Below are 15926 nucleotides of genomic sequence, written 5' to 3'. Positions count from 1 at the left end.
GAGCAAAGAAAAACCCAAAAATCTCAATTTTGGGGAAAATCAACCAAAATGTCAAGTTTTTGGGAAAAAGAAGCAACCAAAATCCTTCTATTTTGGTAGGAAAAAAAACCGACCAAAAACGTGGAGTTTTGAGGGGAAAACAAAAGAAAACTTCAAGATTTAAGGAAAAAAAAAATCCTTAAAGCTTCAATTTTGAAGGAAAATCCCAAAATTCAAATTTTGAGGGAAAAAACCCCCAAAATTCAAGTTTTGAAGGAAAATATCCTCAAACCTCAAGTTTAAAAAAAAACCAAGTTTTGAGGGAAAAGAAAACCTAAAAATTCAGATTTTGAGGGAAAAAACCCTAAAATTGAAGTTCTGAGGGGAAAAAAATCCCCAAAAAATCAAGTTTTCAAGGAAGAATACCCCAAACTTCAAGTTTTAAGGGAAAAAAACCCAAAATTCAATTTTCTTATAAAACCAACACCTGAAACCTCAAGTTTTGAGGAAAAAATTCCCAAAATTCAACTTTTGAGGGAAAAGAAAATCCAAAATTCAGATTTTCAGCCAAAAAAACCTCCAAAATTCAACTTTGGAGGGAAAACAAATGCCTAAAATTCAGATTTTGAATTAAAAAACCTTCAAAATTCAACTTTTGAGGAAAATGAAAACCCCAAAATTCAGATTATGAGCCAAAAAACTTCCAAAATTCAAGTTTCGAGTGAAAAAAACCCCTAAAATTCAAACTTTGAGCAAAAAACCTCCAAAATTCCAGTTTTGAGGGAAAAGAAAACCCAAAATTCAGATTGAGCCAGAATTCCCCAAAATTCAAGTTTTGAGGCCAAAACCCCTCAGAATTCCCTCCCCCCCCCCCGATGTTTTCCGGTGGGGGAGGGGCAGGACCCCTTTCCTGTGGGAATTTCCCCTATGGAGGGCTCGGAGCCCCGCTGGAATCTCCAAATCCTCCCAAATCCCCCCAAAAACCCCCAAATCTTGGAAAATTCCCATTTTGGTTTATTCTACACAAGAAAAACATCCGGAGGAGCCGCCCCTCCCCCTCCAGTCCCGGCGCCGATCCCGAGGGATTTGGGGTCAAATTCCCACATTTCCAGCAACTTCCGGAGCGGTGGGGGAGGGGCAAACCGGGGGCCGCTGCCGTTTTGGGGTGCGTTTTGCCGTTTCCGCGTCAATTGTGGGGGTTTTTTTTAGTTCTTGTTTGAATTTTGGGAAATTTTGGGGGTTTTTTTTAGGTTTTGGGGCGTTTCTGGGGTGTTTTAGGGCATTTTTGGGGCGGTTTTGTGGGTTTTGGGGATATTTGATGCTTTCGTTGGAGATTTTTGACATTTGGGGGGATTTTTTGAATTTCTCAGGGCCATTTTTGGGGGTTTTTTGAACATTTTTTTGGGGGGGCCTTTTTGGGGTCTTTTGGGGCAATTTGGGGGCGTTTCTGGACTTTTTGGGGCCTTTTGGCCTCTTTTGTGTCTTTCACGGCCGTTTTAGGAGGTTTTGGGGGCCAAATTTTGAGTCTTTTGGGGTCATTTTTAGGGGTTTTGGCCCTTTTCTATGAGCTTCGTGCAGCCTTTGGGGAGGGGTTTTTGGGGCCTTTTTGGGGTCTTTTTTGAGTGTTTTGGGGCCTTTTTGGGGTCTTTTTTGAGTGTTTTGGGGCCTCTTTGGGGTCTCTTGGGCCATTTTAGCCGTTTTGGGTCTCTTTTTAGTCTTTTGGGGTCATTTTTGAGTCCGATTTTGCTTTTTTCCGAGGTTTTTCGGACCTTTTAGGGGTTTATGGAGCCTTTGTTGGACTCTCCTGGGGGTTTGAGCGTTTTGGGGCCTTTTTGTGGTTTCTCGGGGCCGTTTTTGGGTCGGGTTGGGGCTGTTTTGAGAGTTTCTCGGGGCCTCTTTTTGGGGTCATTTTTGGGGGTTTTGGGGCCTTTTGTTTCTAAAGGTGTTTTTGGGGCGCTTCTTGGGGCTTTGAGTCCCTTGGGCCCAATTCTGACTCTTTAGGGGTCTGGTTTCGAGGTTCTCAGGGCCATTTTGGGGGGGTCTTGGCCTTATTTGGGGGGGTTTGGGGCCGTTTCGAAGCTTTTAGGGTTTTTGGGGGCCATTTTTGAGGATTTTGGGACCTTTTTGGGGGGTTTCTGGGGCTTTTCTTGAAGAGGCTCCCAGGGCCAAAGTTTAGGGGGTTTGGGGGCAGTTTTGGGTCTCTTTGGGGCGTTCTCAGGGCCTCTTTCGACCTCATTTCCAGCCTCTTGGGTTTTGCCTTTTTAGGGTCAATTTGGGCCTTTTTGGGGTTTTGGGGGGCCCTGAGCTCATTTGGCCCAATTTTGACTTTTTGAGGCCTGGTTTTGAGCCCTTTGGGGCCATTTTGAGGGTTTCTTGGGGCCTCTTTTTGGGGGTTTTCGGAGGTTTTGGGGCCTTTTGGGGGCTTTCGTTTAGCGTTTAAGTGGTGGTTTTGGGGCGTTCCTTGGGGTCTTCTCTTTAGGTTTATCGGGGCCGTATTTGGGTTCATTTGGCCCAATTTTGACACTTTGGGGGCTAATTCGGGGGTCTTTTTGGGTGTTTCTTCACCTTTTTTGAGCGCTATTGAAGCTTTTGCACTTCGGTTTCCGCGGGCCCGGTTTTACCAAAACCGCAGCCTTTTTAGGAGGGGGTTTTGGGGGGGTTTTGGGGCCATTTTTCGCCTTTTTATGCTTCTGGGGGCGTCGGCGGCGCTTCCAAAGGGATTTTCCGAGTCTCCCGGGTGTTCGCCAAGTTCCTCGTGGGGTTTCTGCCCCATTTCCGTGTGCGTTTTGGGGGGGGTTCCCAGGGTTTTGCAGTTTTCCCGGGTTTTTTGTGGTTTTTCCCAGGTTTTTTTTGGTTTTTCCCAGGTTTCTGTGCGGTTTTCCCACGTTTTGGGGGGGTTTCCTGGTTTTCTGGGGTTTCCCCCAGGTTTTTTGGGTTTCCCCCAGGTTTTTTGTGTTTTTCCCAGTTTTTTGGGTTTTCCCCCAGGTTTTTTCCTGGTTTTTTAGGTTTTTCCCCAGGTCTTTTGTATTTTTCCCCAGGGTTTTTAAGTTTTTTCCCAGTTTTTTTGTGTTTTCCCCCAGGTTTTTCGTGTGTCTTTCCCAGGTTTTTTGGGTTTTTCCCAGTTTTGTGGGGGTTTTTCCCAGGATTTTTGTGTTTTTCCTGGGCTTTTGTGTTTTCCCCCAGGTTTTTTGTGTGTTTTTCCCAGGTTTTTTGGGGTTTTCCCAGTTTTGGGGGGTTTTTCCCTGGATTTCTGTGGTTTTCCCAGGATTTTTGGGTTTTCCCCCAGGATTTTTGCGTGGTTTTCCCAAGTTTTTCCCAGTTTTTTGGGTTTTTCCCAGTTTTGGGGGGTTTTTCCCAGGTTTTCTGGGTTTTCCCCCAGGTTTTCCCCAGTTTTTTTTGCGTTTCCCCCAAGTTTCTCGCGTTTTTCCCCCGGATTTTTTGGGGCTTCCCCCCCCCCCCAAAGTCTCACTTCTGGATCTGGAATATAAAAAGCCTCAGGTTGATGTTCTTGGCCGCCAGCAGTTTGTTGCACTCCACCGAGTCGACGATGGGCAGCGCCATGTAATCCGTCTCGTTGCTCTCGTTGCTGAAGACGAAGTGGTAGATGACGGGCCGGATCTTGACGTCGTCGTAGGGCCCTTCCAGCAGCAGGAAGGAGCATTCCATGGGGGAGTTGATCTTGCTCTTGAGGATGAGCTGGAAGGAGAGCGTGCGCTTGCAGGAGAGGTTGGGGTTGCGCTCGGAGTCGTTGACGCGCGCCTTCAGCACCCAGGTCTGGTTGAGCACGGTCAAGCGCGGCGTCTCGTAGTAGAGGCGCGTGATGAAGTCGTCGGTGCGGTACGGGCGGAACTGGACCTCTGCGATGGGGAGAGAGAGGCCCCCGGGTCGCCCCCCCCCCCCCCAAAGAGGGGGTCAATGGGGGTGGTTATGGGGGGGGATCGGGCTGGCGGAGGGGAAGGGCTGATGGGGGAGATGGGGAGGGAAGGGCTACCAAGGGGCTTGGGCAATGCCATGCGATGGTCACCAGGCACCAAAGGGCTTGGGCAGTGCCATACAATGAGCTGGCAATGGTCACCAAAGGGCTTGGGCAGTGCCATACAATGAGCTGGCAATGGTCACCAAAGGGCTTGGGCAGTGCCATGCAATGAGCTGGCAATGGTCACCAAGGGGCTTGGGCAATGCCATGCGATGGTCACCAGGCACCAAAGGGCTTGGGCAATGCCATGCAATGAGCTGGCAATGGTCACCAAGGGGCTTGGGCAATGCCATGCAATGAGCTGGCAATGGTCACCAAAGGGCTTGGGCAGTGCCATGCAATGGTCAGCAGGCACCAAAGGGCTTGGGCAATGCCATGCAATGAGCTGGCAATGGTCACCAAGGGGCTTGGGCAGTGCCATGCAATGGTCAGCAGGCACCAAAGGGCTTGGGCAGTGCCATACAATGAGCTGGCAACCACTGGTGGCCACCAAAGGGCTTTAATGGTGCCTGGTGGAGTGGCAGGAGAGACAGGGAGGAGGAGAAGAGGGAAAGGGGCGGGAGGAAAAGTAGGAGTAAGGCAGGAAGGAGAAGGGAGGAAAAGGGGGGAGAAGGAGGAGAAAAAGGGAGGGGAAGGGTGGGAGAAGGGAGAAGGGAAGGGAGAAGGGAGAAGGGAGAAGGGAGAAGGGAGAAGGGAGAAGGGAGAAGGGAGAAGGGAGAAGGGAGAAGGGAGAAGGGAGAAGGGAGAAGGGAGAAGGGAGAAGGGAGAAGGGAGAAGGGAGAAGGGAGAAGGGAGAAGGGAGAAGGGAGAGAGGGACAAGTGGGATCACCCCCACCCCAAGCTGCTGCTTCCCCCTTGCCTCCAGGCACGTTTCAAGCCAACCCCATCCGGGCTTGGACCCGGCTTTAACCCCATGGACCCAAGGCAAGGCCCCCCCTTCCCTGCCACCACATCCCCATCCCAAGTGGGTTCAGAGCCCAAACCCCATCCCAAACCCACCCAGCAGCACAGGGATCCCGGCTGGTGGGGCCGGGAGCAGGGAGGAGGAGGACGGAGGATGGAGGATGAGGATGGAGGATGGAGGATGGAGGATGGAGGATGGAGGATGAGGATGGAGGATGGAGGATGGAGGATGGAGGATGGAGGATGGAGGATGGAGGATGGAGGATGGAGGATGAGGATGGAGGATGGAGGATGAGGATGGAGGATGGAGGATGGAGGATGGAGGATGGAGGATGGAGGATGAGGATGGAGGATGAGGATGGAGGATGGAGGATGAGGATGGAGGATGAGGATGGAGGATGGAGGATGGAGGATGGAGGATGGAGGATGGAGGATGGAGGATGAGGATGGAGGATGAGGATGGAGGATGGAGGATGGAGGATGAGGATGGAGGATGGAGGATGAGGATGGAGGATGGAGGATGAGGATGGAGGATGAGGATGGAGGATGGAGGATGGAGGATGGAGGAGGAGGATGGAGGATGGAGGATGGAGGATGGAGGATGGAGGATGGAGGATGGAGGATGGAGGATGGAGGATGGAGGATGGAGGATGGAGGATGAGGATGGAGGAGGAGGATGGAGGATGAGGATGGAGGATGGAGGATGGAGGATGGAGGATGGAGGATGGAGGATGGAGGATGGAGGATGGAGGATGGAGGATGGAGGATGGAGGATGGAGGATGGAGGATGGAGGATGGAGGAGGAGGATGGAGGAGGAGGATGCAGGACCAGCATGGAGGCGGGTTACCTGTGTAGCCGATCTTCTCGAAGCTGAGCAGGTTGAAGATGCTGTTGTAGAGCTGCATCTCCTTCTTCCTCGTCTGGTCCATCTCATCCAGGATGTCCATGAGCTCGTTCCCGGTTTTGGTGGGATGGGTGCACTCGGCCTCGTGCACCGTCAGCTCGTGGTAAGGGCCCTGCCAGGGGCAGCCGATGCGCTTGTACTTGCACTGGGTCACCCTGAGAAGAGAGGTTGGGAATAGGCATTGGATTGGGATAGAACCTTGTGGATCAGGGAATGAGGGAGGGGATGGGGTTGGAAGGGACCTTGGGGATCATCTAGCTCCATAGGGACACCTTCCGCTGGAGCAGGTTGGTCCAAGCCCCCTCCAAGCACTTCCAGAATGGAGCATCCGGATCTTCTCCATTCCACCCATTCCCAAGTCCCACCGCCCTCCTGGTGAGGATCCCAAGATCCCATCCAGCTCTTCCTTCTTTCCATTCCTCCTCATCCCATCCCTGCATCCCGTGTCCAAAGCCCCTCTCCAGGTTTTCCTGTAGTCCCTTTAGGCACTCTTCTCCAGGCTGGGAATACAACCCCAGCACCATTCCCTAATGGGAACACATCCCAGAACCATTCCCTGCTGGGAATACAGGCCCTGGACACCATTCCCAGCAGGAAACCCAGCCCAGCACCATTCTCTGTTGGGAACACAGGTCCTGGGCTCCATCCCCAGCACCATTCCCTGCTGGGAATACAGACCCTGGACACCATTCCCAGCACCATTCCCTACTGGAAACACAAATCAGAACCATTCCCTGCTGGGAATACAGGCCCTGGACTCCATCCTCAGCACCATTCCCTATTGGGAATACATGTCCTGGTCTCCATCCCCAGCACCATTCCCTGTTGGGAATCCAGCCTAGCAAAATTCCCTATTGGAAACACAGGTCCTGCTCTCCATCCCCAGCACCATTCCCTATTGGAAACACAGGTCCTGCTCTCCATCCCCAGCACCATTCCCTATTGGAATCACAGGCCCTGCTCTCCATCCCCACCACCATTCTCTATTGGAATCACAATCCAGCACCATTCCCTATTGGAAACACAAACCAGCATCATTGCCTATTGGAAACACAATCCAGCACCATTCCCTATCGGAAAAACAATCCAGCACCATTCCTTATTGGAATCACAGGCCCTGCTCTCCATCCCCACCACCATTCCCTATTGGAAACACAGGCCCTGCTCTCCATCCCCACCACCATTGTCTATTGGAATCACAATCCAGCACCATTCCCTATTGGAAACACAAACCAGCATCATTACCTATTGGAAACACAATCCAGCACCATTCCCTATCGGAAAAACAATCCAGCACCATTCCTTATTGGAATCACAGGCCCTGCTCTCCACCCCCAGCACCATTCCCTATTGGAAACACAGGCCCTGCTCTCCATCCCCACCACCATTCCCTATTGGAATCACAATCCAGCACCATTCCCTATTGGAACCCCGATCCACCCCCATTCCCTATTGGAACCCTGATCCACCCCCATTCCCTATTGGAACCCCAATCCACCTCCATTCCCTATTGGAACCCCGATCCACCCCCATTCCCTATTGGAACCCCAATCCACCCCCATTCCCTATTGGAACCCCAATCCACCCCCATTCCCTATTGGAACACCAATCCACCCCCATTCCCTATTGGAATCACAATCCAGCACCATTCCCTATTGGAACCCCAATCCACCCTCATTCCCTATTGGAACCCCGATCAACCCCCATTCCCCATTGGAACCCCAATCCACCCCCATTCCCTATTGGAACACCAATCCACCCCCATTCCCTATTGGAATCACAATCCAGCACCATTCCCTATTGGAACCCCCATGCACCAAATTCCCCATCGGAACCCCCATGCACCCCCATGCCCCATAGGAACCCCCATGCACCCCATTCCCCATTGGAACCCCCATGCACCCCATTCCCCATTGGAACCCCCATGCACCCCATTCCCTATTGGAACCCCCATGCACCCCATTCCCCATCGGAACCCCCATGCACCCCATTCCCCAATGGAACCCCCATGCACCCCATTCCCCAATGGAACCCCCATGCACCCCATTCCCCAATGGAACCGCCATGCACCCCATTCTCCATCGGAACCCCCATGCACCCCATTCCCCATTGGAACCCCCATGCCCCCCCGTTCCTCATCGGAACCCCCATGCACCCCATTCCCCATCGGAACCCCCATGCCCCCCCGTTCCCCATCGGAACCCCCATGCACCCCATTCCCCATCGGAACCCCCATGCACCCCATTCCCCATCGGAACCGCCATGCACCCCATTCCCCATTGGAACCCCCATGCACCCCATTCCCCATCGGAACCCCCATGCCCCCCCGTTCCCCATCGGAACCGCCATGCACCCCATTCCCCATTGGAACCCCCATGCACCCCATTCCCCAATGGAACCCCCATGCCCCCCCATTCCCCATCGGAACCCCCATGCCCCCCCGTTCCCCATCGGAACCCCCATGCACCCCATTCCCCAATGGAACCCCCATGCACCCCATTCCCCATTGGAACCCCCATGCACCCCATTCCCCATTGGAACCCCCATGCACCCCATTCCCCATCGGAACCGCCATGCACCCCATTCCCCATCGGAACCCCCATGCACCCCATTCCCCATCGGAACCCCCATGCCCCCCCGTTCCCCATCGGAACCGCCATGCACCCCCGTTCCCCATCGGAACCGCCATGCACCCCATTCCCCATCGGAACCGCCATGCCCCCCGTCCCGTCGCGCCCCGCTGCCCGTACCGGTCGTGGCACTCGTCCTTCTGGTGCCGGTCGAGCAGGGCGCGGGGGAACTGGCGGGTGCAGAAGGCGCACTCGGAGGGCAGCTCGCTGACCGCCTTCTCCACGGCCAGGTTCCGGCAGCACAGGCTCTTGCTGATCTCGCAGCGGCAGTTGGGGCACGTGGCCTGCTCCTCCTTGAGCCGCGCGTCCGCCAGCAGGTGGATGAAGCACCCGGCGCACATCAGGTGCCCGTTGGTGCACTGCGGGGAGACAGCGAGTCAGGGACCCAGGGACCGCAGCCAGGGCGGGACAGGGGAAGCGGGCAGCGGAGGGCTCGGAACCAAGCAGCGGCTCCGTAGGGATCAATGGGAAGGAGGAAGGGGAGGCTTGGAATTGAATTGGAACCAAGCAGCAGCTCCGTAGGGATCAATGGGAAGGAGGAAGGGGACACTTGGAATTGAATTGGAACCAAGCAGCAGCTCCATAGGGATCAATGGGAAGGAGGAAGGGGAGGCTTGGAATTGAATTGGAACCAAGCAGCAGCTCCATAGGGATCAATGGGAAGGAGGAAGGGGAGGGCTCGGAACCAAGCAGCGGCTCCGTAGGGATCAACGGCAAGGAGGAAGGGGAGGCTTGGAATTGAATTGGAACCAAGCAGCAGCTCCATAGGGATCAATGGGAAGGAGGAAGGGGAGGCTTGGAATTGAATTGGAACCAAGCAGCAGCTCCATAGGGATCAATGGGAAGGAGGAAGGGGAGGCTTGGAATTGAATTGGAACCAAGCAGCAGCTCCATAGGGATCAATGGGAAGGAGGAAGGGGAGGGCTCGGAACCAAGCAGCGGCTCCGTAGGGATCAACGGCAAGGAGGAAGGGGAGGCTTGGAATTGAATTGGAACCAAGCAGCAGCTCCATAGGGATCAATGGCAAGGAGGAAGGGGAGGCTTGGAATTGAATTGGAACCAAGCAGCAGCTCCATAGGGATCAATGGGAAGCAGGAAGGGGAGGCTTGGAATTGAATTGGAACCAAGCAGCGGCTCCGTAGGGATCAATGGGAAGGAGGAAGGGGAGGCTTGGAATTGAATTGGAACCAAGCAGCAGCTCCATAGGGATCAATGGGAAGGAGGAAGGGGAGGCTTGGAATTGAATTGGAACCAAGCAGCAGCTCCGTAGGGATCAATGGGAAGGAGGAAGGGGACACTTGGAATTGAATTGGAACCAAGCAGCAGCTCCATAGGGATCAATGGGAAGGAGGAAGGGGAGGCTTGGAATTGAATTGGAACCAAGCAGCAGCTCCATAGGGATCAATGGGAAGGAGGAAGGGGAGGCTTGGAATTGAATTGGAACCAAGCAGCAGCTCCATAGGGATCAATGGGAAGGAGGAAGGGGAGGCTTGGAATTGAATTGGAACCAAGCAGCAGCTCCGTAGGGATCAATGGGAAGGAGGAAGGGGACACTTGGAATTGAATTGGAACCAAGCAGCAGCTCCATAGGGATCAATGGGAAGGAGGAAGGGGAGGCTTGGAATTGAATTGGAACCAAGCAGCAGCTCCATAGGGATCAATGGGAAGGAGGAAGGGGAGGCTTGGAATTGAATTGGAACCAAGCAGCAGCTCCATAGGGATCAATGGGAAGGAGGAAGGGGAGGCTTGGAATTGAATTGGAACCAACCAGCAGCTCCGTAGGGATCAATGGGAAGGAGGAAGGGGACACTTGGAATTGAATTGGAACCAAGCAGCAGCTCCATAGGGATCAATGGGAAGGAGGAAGGGGAGGCTTGGAATTGAATTGGAACCAAGCAGCAGCTCCATAGGGATCAATGGGAAGGAGGAAGGGGACACTTGGAATTGAATTGGAACCAAGCAGCAGCTCCATAGGGATCAATGGGAAGGAGGAAGGGGAGGCTTGGAATTGAATTGGAACCAAGCAGCAGCTCCATAGGGATCAATGGGAAGGAGGAAGGGGAGGCTTGGAATTGAATTGGAACCAAGCAGCAGCTCCATAGGGATCAATGGGAAGGAGGAAGGGGAGGCTTGGAATTGAATTGGAACCAACCAGCAGCTCCATAGGGATCAATGGGAAGGAGGAAGGGGACACTTGGAATTGAATTGGAACCAAGCAGCAGCTCCGTAGGGATCAATGGGAAGGAGGAAGGGGAGGGCTTGGAAGCAACCAGCAGCTCCGTAGGGATCAATGGCAAGGAGGAAGGGGAGGCTTGGAATTGAATTGGAACCAAGCAGCAGCTCCATAGGGATCAATGGGAAGGAGGAAGGGGAGGCTTGGAATTGAATTGGAACCAAGCAGCAGCTCCATAGGGATCAATGGGAAGGAGGAAGGGGAGGCTTGGAATTGAATTGGAACCAAGCAGCAGCTCCATAGGGATCAATGGGAAGCAGGAAGGGGAGGCTTGGAATTGAATTGGAACCAAGCAGCAGCTCCATAGGGATCAATGGGAAGGAGGAAGGGGAGGGCTTGGAAGCAACCAGCAGCTCCGTAGGGATCAATGGCAAGGAGGAAGGGGAGGCTTGGAATTGAATTGGAACCAACCAGCGGCTCCGTAGGGATCAATGGGAAGGAAGAAGTGGAGGCTTGGAAGCAACCAGCGGCTCCATAGGGATCAATGGGAAGGAGGAAGTGGAGCCTTGGAACCAACCAGCAGCTCCATAGGGATCAATGGGAATGAGGAAGTGGAGCCTTGGAACCAACCAGCAGCTCCATAGGGATCAATGGGAATGAGGAAGCGGAGGCTTGGAATTGCCTTGGAACCAACCAGCAGCTCCATAGGGATCAATGGGAATGAGGAAGCGGAGGCTTGGAATTGCATTGAAACCAACCAGCAGCTCCATAGGGATCAGCCATAGGGATCAATGGCACAAGGGGGTTGGGTCCCACATGGAAGCGCCTCAATGCATCGGTCATGGGTTAACAGGAAGGGGGGGGTTGAATCCTGGGGTTGGGATGAGCTAAAAGGAGTCGGGAAGAAGGGAATGGAGGCTTGGAATTGCGCTGAGAGCAACCAGCAGCTCCATAGGGATCCATAGGGATCAATGGCACAAGGGGGTTGGGTCCCACATGGACGTGGATCACAGCAAAGGGGGGTCGAACCCTGATGCTGAGGGTGCGAGGACCTAAAAGGAGGTGGGAATGAGGACGTGGAGGCTTGGAATTGCATGGAAACCAACCCTCGGCAGCAAAGGGATCCATAGGGATCCATCAGCACCAGGGGCAGGCGGGCTGGGATCCCGGATGATCCCAGGAATCCACCTCAACATGGGGATGCTGGGTGCAGCCGGATCCTGACCCTGGGGTTTTGGTGGCTCCAAGGTTGGGATAAGCTACAAATAGGTGGGAATAGGGATGTGGAGGCTTTGGAATTGCACTGAAACCATCGGCTCCGTCACTGGGAAAGGGGATCCATATGGATCCGCTGGGGTCATGTCCCAGATGGTCCCAAGAAACCATCCCAACATGGAGATCCTGGTGGTTGAATCCCAGTGCTGGTGTTCCGTGTCTCCGGGATTGGGATAACCCAGAAAACAGTTGGGAAGAGGGGAATGGAGCTTTGGAATTGCACTAAAATAGGGGGGGGGGGAAGCTTCCCCTTTGTTCCTTGTATCCCTCAGATCCCGAAAGCTGGAATTTTCTCTGTCAGGTTTGGTGGAGCGAATCCGAGCGGGATCAGCACCAAAGCTCCGGAGCTGGAGGAGAGGAAATCCAGGGGTGAAGGGATGGGAATCAGCTCCCAATGCTTGGAATGCCAGGATGGGGTTTGGGATGCTGCTCCTGTGCCAGGTCCGGCGCCAAAGCCAGCATCGCAGGGATGACACCAGGATAAATCCATCCAGCTCCAAATCATTCCCATTCCGAGGTCGGATCCCCCCTGGATTGCTGGAATTGCCACCTCCTTCCATCGCAGAGATGCTCCCGCGTGGATTTTCCCTCCCTGCATCCCAAAACAACCTGGATTTCAGGAGAAACCGGTTGGAGAAGCGTTTACTGGAGCGATCCCAATCCATCGCAAAGGCGGAGGGAAGGAGCAGATCCCAGAAGGATCCAGATATCCCAGATATCCAGAGCTTGGGAGCCGCCGCCTTCGGTGATCCTGGCCCCCCCCAATCCATCGGGAGCTGCTGGAAGGGGGGCGGGAAGCAGATGTGATCCAAGTGGGATCCTGCTCCATCACCTCTGGACCGCTCCGGTGAGACGTGGACGATCCCAAAGGGTGGGAAAGCTCAGCTCCCGCGGTGCAGATCCTCCCCGGGAATCCGATGGGAAGCTCCCAGGTGGAATCCCATCGCTTCCAGGTTCATCCCTGGATTCCAACGGCATTCCTGAGCACGGGAAGAGCTTCACTCCTCCGGCGGGCAGGGAAAAGCCGGAGCAGCCGCAGGGATTAGCTCCGGATCCGCTCAGCCACCACTTCCATTGGTCCAGCTCCAACCGAGTCGGGATTTGCCCTCGGAGCCGGGAATTCAACCGGCTCCAGCGAGGCTCCGGCCACGCACACGGAGCAATATCCCATGGGATTCCAGCCACTCATTAGGGCTTCATCCTTAATGAGGCCGGAAAGGAGCCGGTTTGGCCGGCACCAGACCCCAGGAATCTCATCCCAATGGGATGAATGGGTCCTGGTTAACCCCTGAAGCGAAGGAAGGGGTGGGAATTCCATTCCCATCCCACACCGGCTCTGCTGGGGTTGGATATGCCTATGGGAAAGGATCAGGAATGATCCTTGCGTCTGGTACTGGGGGCACACGGGGGGTACTGGGGGGCACAGCAACACGGATGCTGAGCAAAGGGAAGATGCTTCGGGATGGGGGAATCCCTTGGGATGAATTAAACTGGGACAAACTGGGGTTAATGGGGGGGGGGGCAGCACCCAACCCCCCCCATTGAGGGGTACGTGGGGGTTAAGGAGAACCCCCCCCATCACGAAGATGGGTGCTATGGGGGGGGGGGTCCCCAAGGCCATGGGGTGACAGGGACCGGGGGGTGCAGGGGGGTTAATGGGTGCCAAGAACGGGGGACGAGGCCTTTGGGGAGGGGGGACACCAGGAGGGGACCCGGAGGCCCAAAGAGGGGGGACTCAAGAGGCCTAAAGAAGGGGGACCCCGAGGCCCAAAGAGAGGGGGGCCCCGAGGCCCAAAGAGGGGGGACTCAAGAGGCCTAAAGGGGGGGGGACCCCGAGGCCCAAAGGGGGGGGACCCCGAGGCCCAAAGGGGGGGGAGATCCGGAGGCTCAAAGGGGGGGACCCGGAGCAGGACCCGGCTCGCGGGGGGCCGCGGGTACCTGATAGACCGAGGCCTTGGGCAGGTCGAGGCAGACGGTGCAGCAGAGCACGGAGTAAAGCCGCTCCTCCAGCTTCACGCTCCCCGCCGCCCCCTCCGCGCCCCCGGCGCCGCTCCCCGCCGCCCTCAGCCGCTTCTTGGGCGGCGCGTCCGGGTCAGCGCCCGCCTCAGCGTGCGGCCGGGCCCCGCCGAGCAACGACCCCGCCTCCTCGATGCCCCCCCCAGCGTCGCCCGGAGCTGCCGCTGCCGCCGGGCCCGGCAGGGCCGCGGAGGGGGCGGAGGGGGCGGCCGGGCCCCCGCCGGCCTCTCGCTCCTCCGCCCCGGACATCGCCACCGCCGCCGCCTCACCCCGCCACAGCCGCCATCTTGGCTTCTTCCCCCCCCCCTTCCCCTCCCCTTTCACGGCCCCGGCGGGGATCCCGCCAATCACCGCCCGAGGGAGGCGGGACGGGAGGGGAAGTGGCCAATCAGAGGGCGCGCCCGGGACGGCGCCACGCCCACCGCGCCGCGCTGGAGTTGGACGCCAGCACCGGCCGCCGTCGACCCCGGGGGGAGGGGAGGGGCTGGCGTGACGTCACGGAGGGAGTGGGCCAATGGGAGAAGGGGAGAGGGGAAGGGGGTGGGGCCACGGGGGGCTTTGGGGGGGGCCGGGTGAGGGGAGCTCCCCGGAGCGACCGGTATGGACCGGTATGGACCGGTGTGACCGGTATGGACCAGTGCCACCGGTATGGACCAGTATGGGCCACTCTGACCAGTATGGACCAGTGTGACCAGTAGGGACCAGCATGGGTCAGTATGGCCAGTATGGACTCGTGTGGACCAGTGAGGGCCAGTATGGACTGGTATGGGCTAGTATAGACCGGTATGGACCAGTGTGACCGGTATGGGCCAGTGCAGGACAGTATGGACTGGTATAGGATCAGTGTGACTGGTATGGACTCATATGGGCCACTCTGACCAGTATGGACCAGTGTGATCAATAGGGACCAGTATGAGTCAGTGCGGCCAGTATGGACTCGTGTGGACCAGTGAGGGCCAGTATGGACTGGTATGAGCCAGTATAGACCGGTATGGGTCGATGTGACCAGTATGGATGAGTGCAAACAGTGTGACTGAAATGGACCAGTGTGACCAGTATGGATCAGTATGGGTCAGTGTGACCAATATGGACTGGTATCTGTGGGCCACTCTGACCAGAATGGACCAGTGCAACCAGTATGGACTAACATGGGCCAGTGCGGGCCAGCATGGGCCAGTGCAGGCCGGCATGGGCCAGTATGGGTCAATGCAACCAGTATGGGCCAGTATGGGTCAGTATGGACTAGTGTAAGCACTATGGACCAGTTCAGACAGTATGGACCAGTATGGACTGCACCAGTGTGACCAGTGCGCCCAGTACAACCAGTGCTCCCAGTACAACCAGTGCCCCCAGTACAACCAGTGCCCCCAGTACAACTGCTGCCCCCAGTACAACCAGTGCTCCCAGTACAACCACTGCCCCCAGTACAACTGCTGCCCCCAGTACAACCAGTGCCCCCAGTACAACCGCTGCCCCCAGTACAACCAGTGCCCCCAGTACAACCAGTGCCCCCAGTACAACCGCTGCCCCCAGTACAACCGCTGCCCCCAGTGCTCCCAGTACTGCCGGTGCCGCAGCCCGAGGGAAGCGGGGGCCACGTGACCTGGTGACGTGGGGGCGGGGCCACGGGGGTGGGCGGGACCACTGGACAGACAGCTCCCCTTTGGTGGGCGTGGTCACTGAGGTGGGCGTGGCCGGGGAGAGGGGCGGGGCCTGCGGCTGCGGGCGGGGCTGGGGTCGGACGGGGAGGGCGAGTGCGGGGGGGGCACGGGGGGGCCACGAGAGCCCCCCTTGGGCAAGGGAGCGGGGGGGCACCGGGGTGCAAGGGGTGCAAGGGATGCAAGGGGTGCAATGGGTGCAAGGGGTGCAATGGGTGCAGAGGGTGCAAGGGGTGCAAGGGGTGCAAGGGGTGCAAGGGGTGCAATGGGTGCAGGGGGTGCAATGGGTGCAGGGGGTGCAAGGGGTGCAATGGGTGCAGGGGGGTGCAATGGGTGCAATGGGTGCAGGGGGTGCAAGGGGTGCAAGGGGTGCAATGGGTGCAAGGGGTGCAAGGGGTGCAATGGGTGCAA

The 15926-nt window shown here is 56.2% G+C and overlaps 1 protein-coding gene across 1 annotated transcript; it reads right to left on the bottom strand.

Moving 5' to 3' along the window:
- Positions 1-976: 976 nt before the first annotated feature.
- Positions 977-14143, bottom strand: LOC308217383 (zinc finger TRAF-type-containing protein 1-A-like). The gene is made up of 4 exons (XM_080610432.1): positions 13780-14143; positions 8514-8752; positions 5707-5918; positions 977-3836 (listed from the first exon to the last, which is right to left on the bottom strand). The coding sequence occupies exons 1-4, from the start codon at positions 14104-14106 to the stop codon at positions 3445-3447; spliced, it is 1170 nt and encodes a 389-aa protein (XP_080466558.1). The 5' UTR covers positions 14107-14143; the 3' UTR covers positions 977-3444.
- Positions 14144-15926: the final 1783 nt, after the last annotated feature.

This window comes from Psittacula echo (genome assembly GCF_963264785.1).
Source record: "Psittacula echo genome assembly, chromosome: 2".
NCBI classification, from domain to species: domain Eukaryota; kingdom Metazoa; phylum Chordata; class Aves; order Psittaciformes; family Psittacidae; genus Psittacula; species Psittacula echo.
Note: the sequence above shows the minus strand (reverse complement) of the source record. Positions and strands in the feature narration are given on the sequence as shown.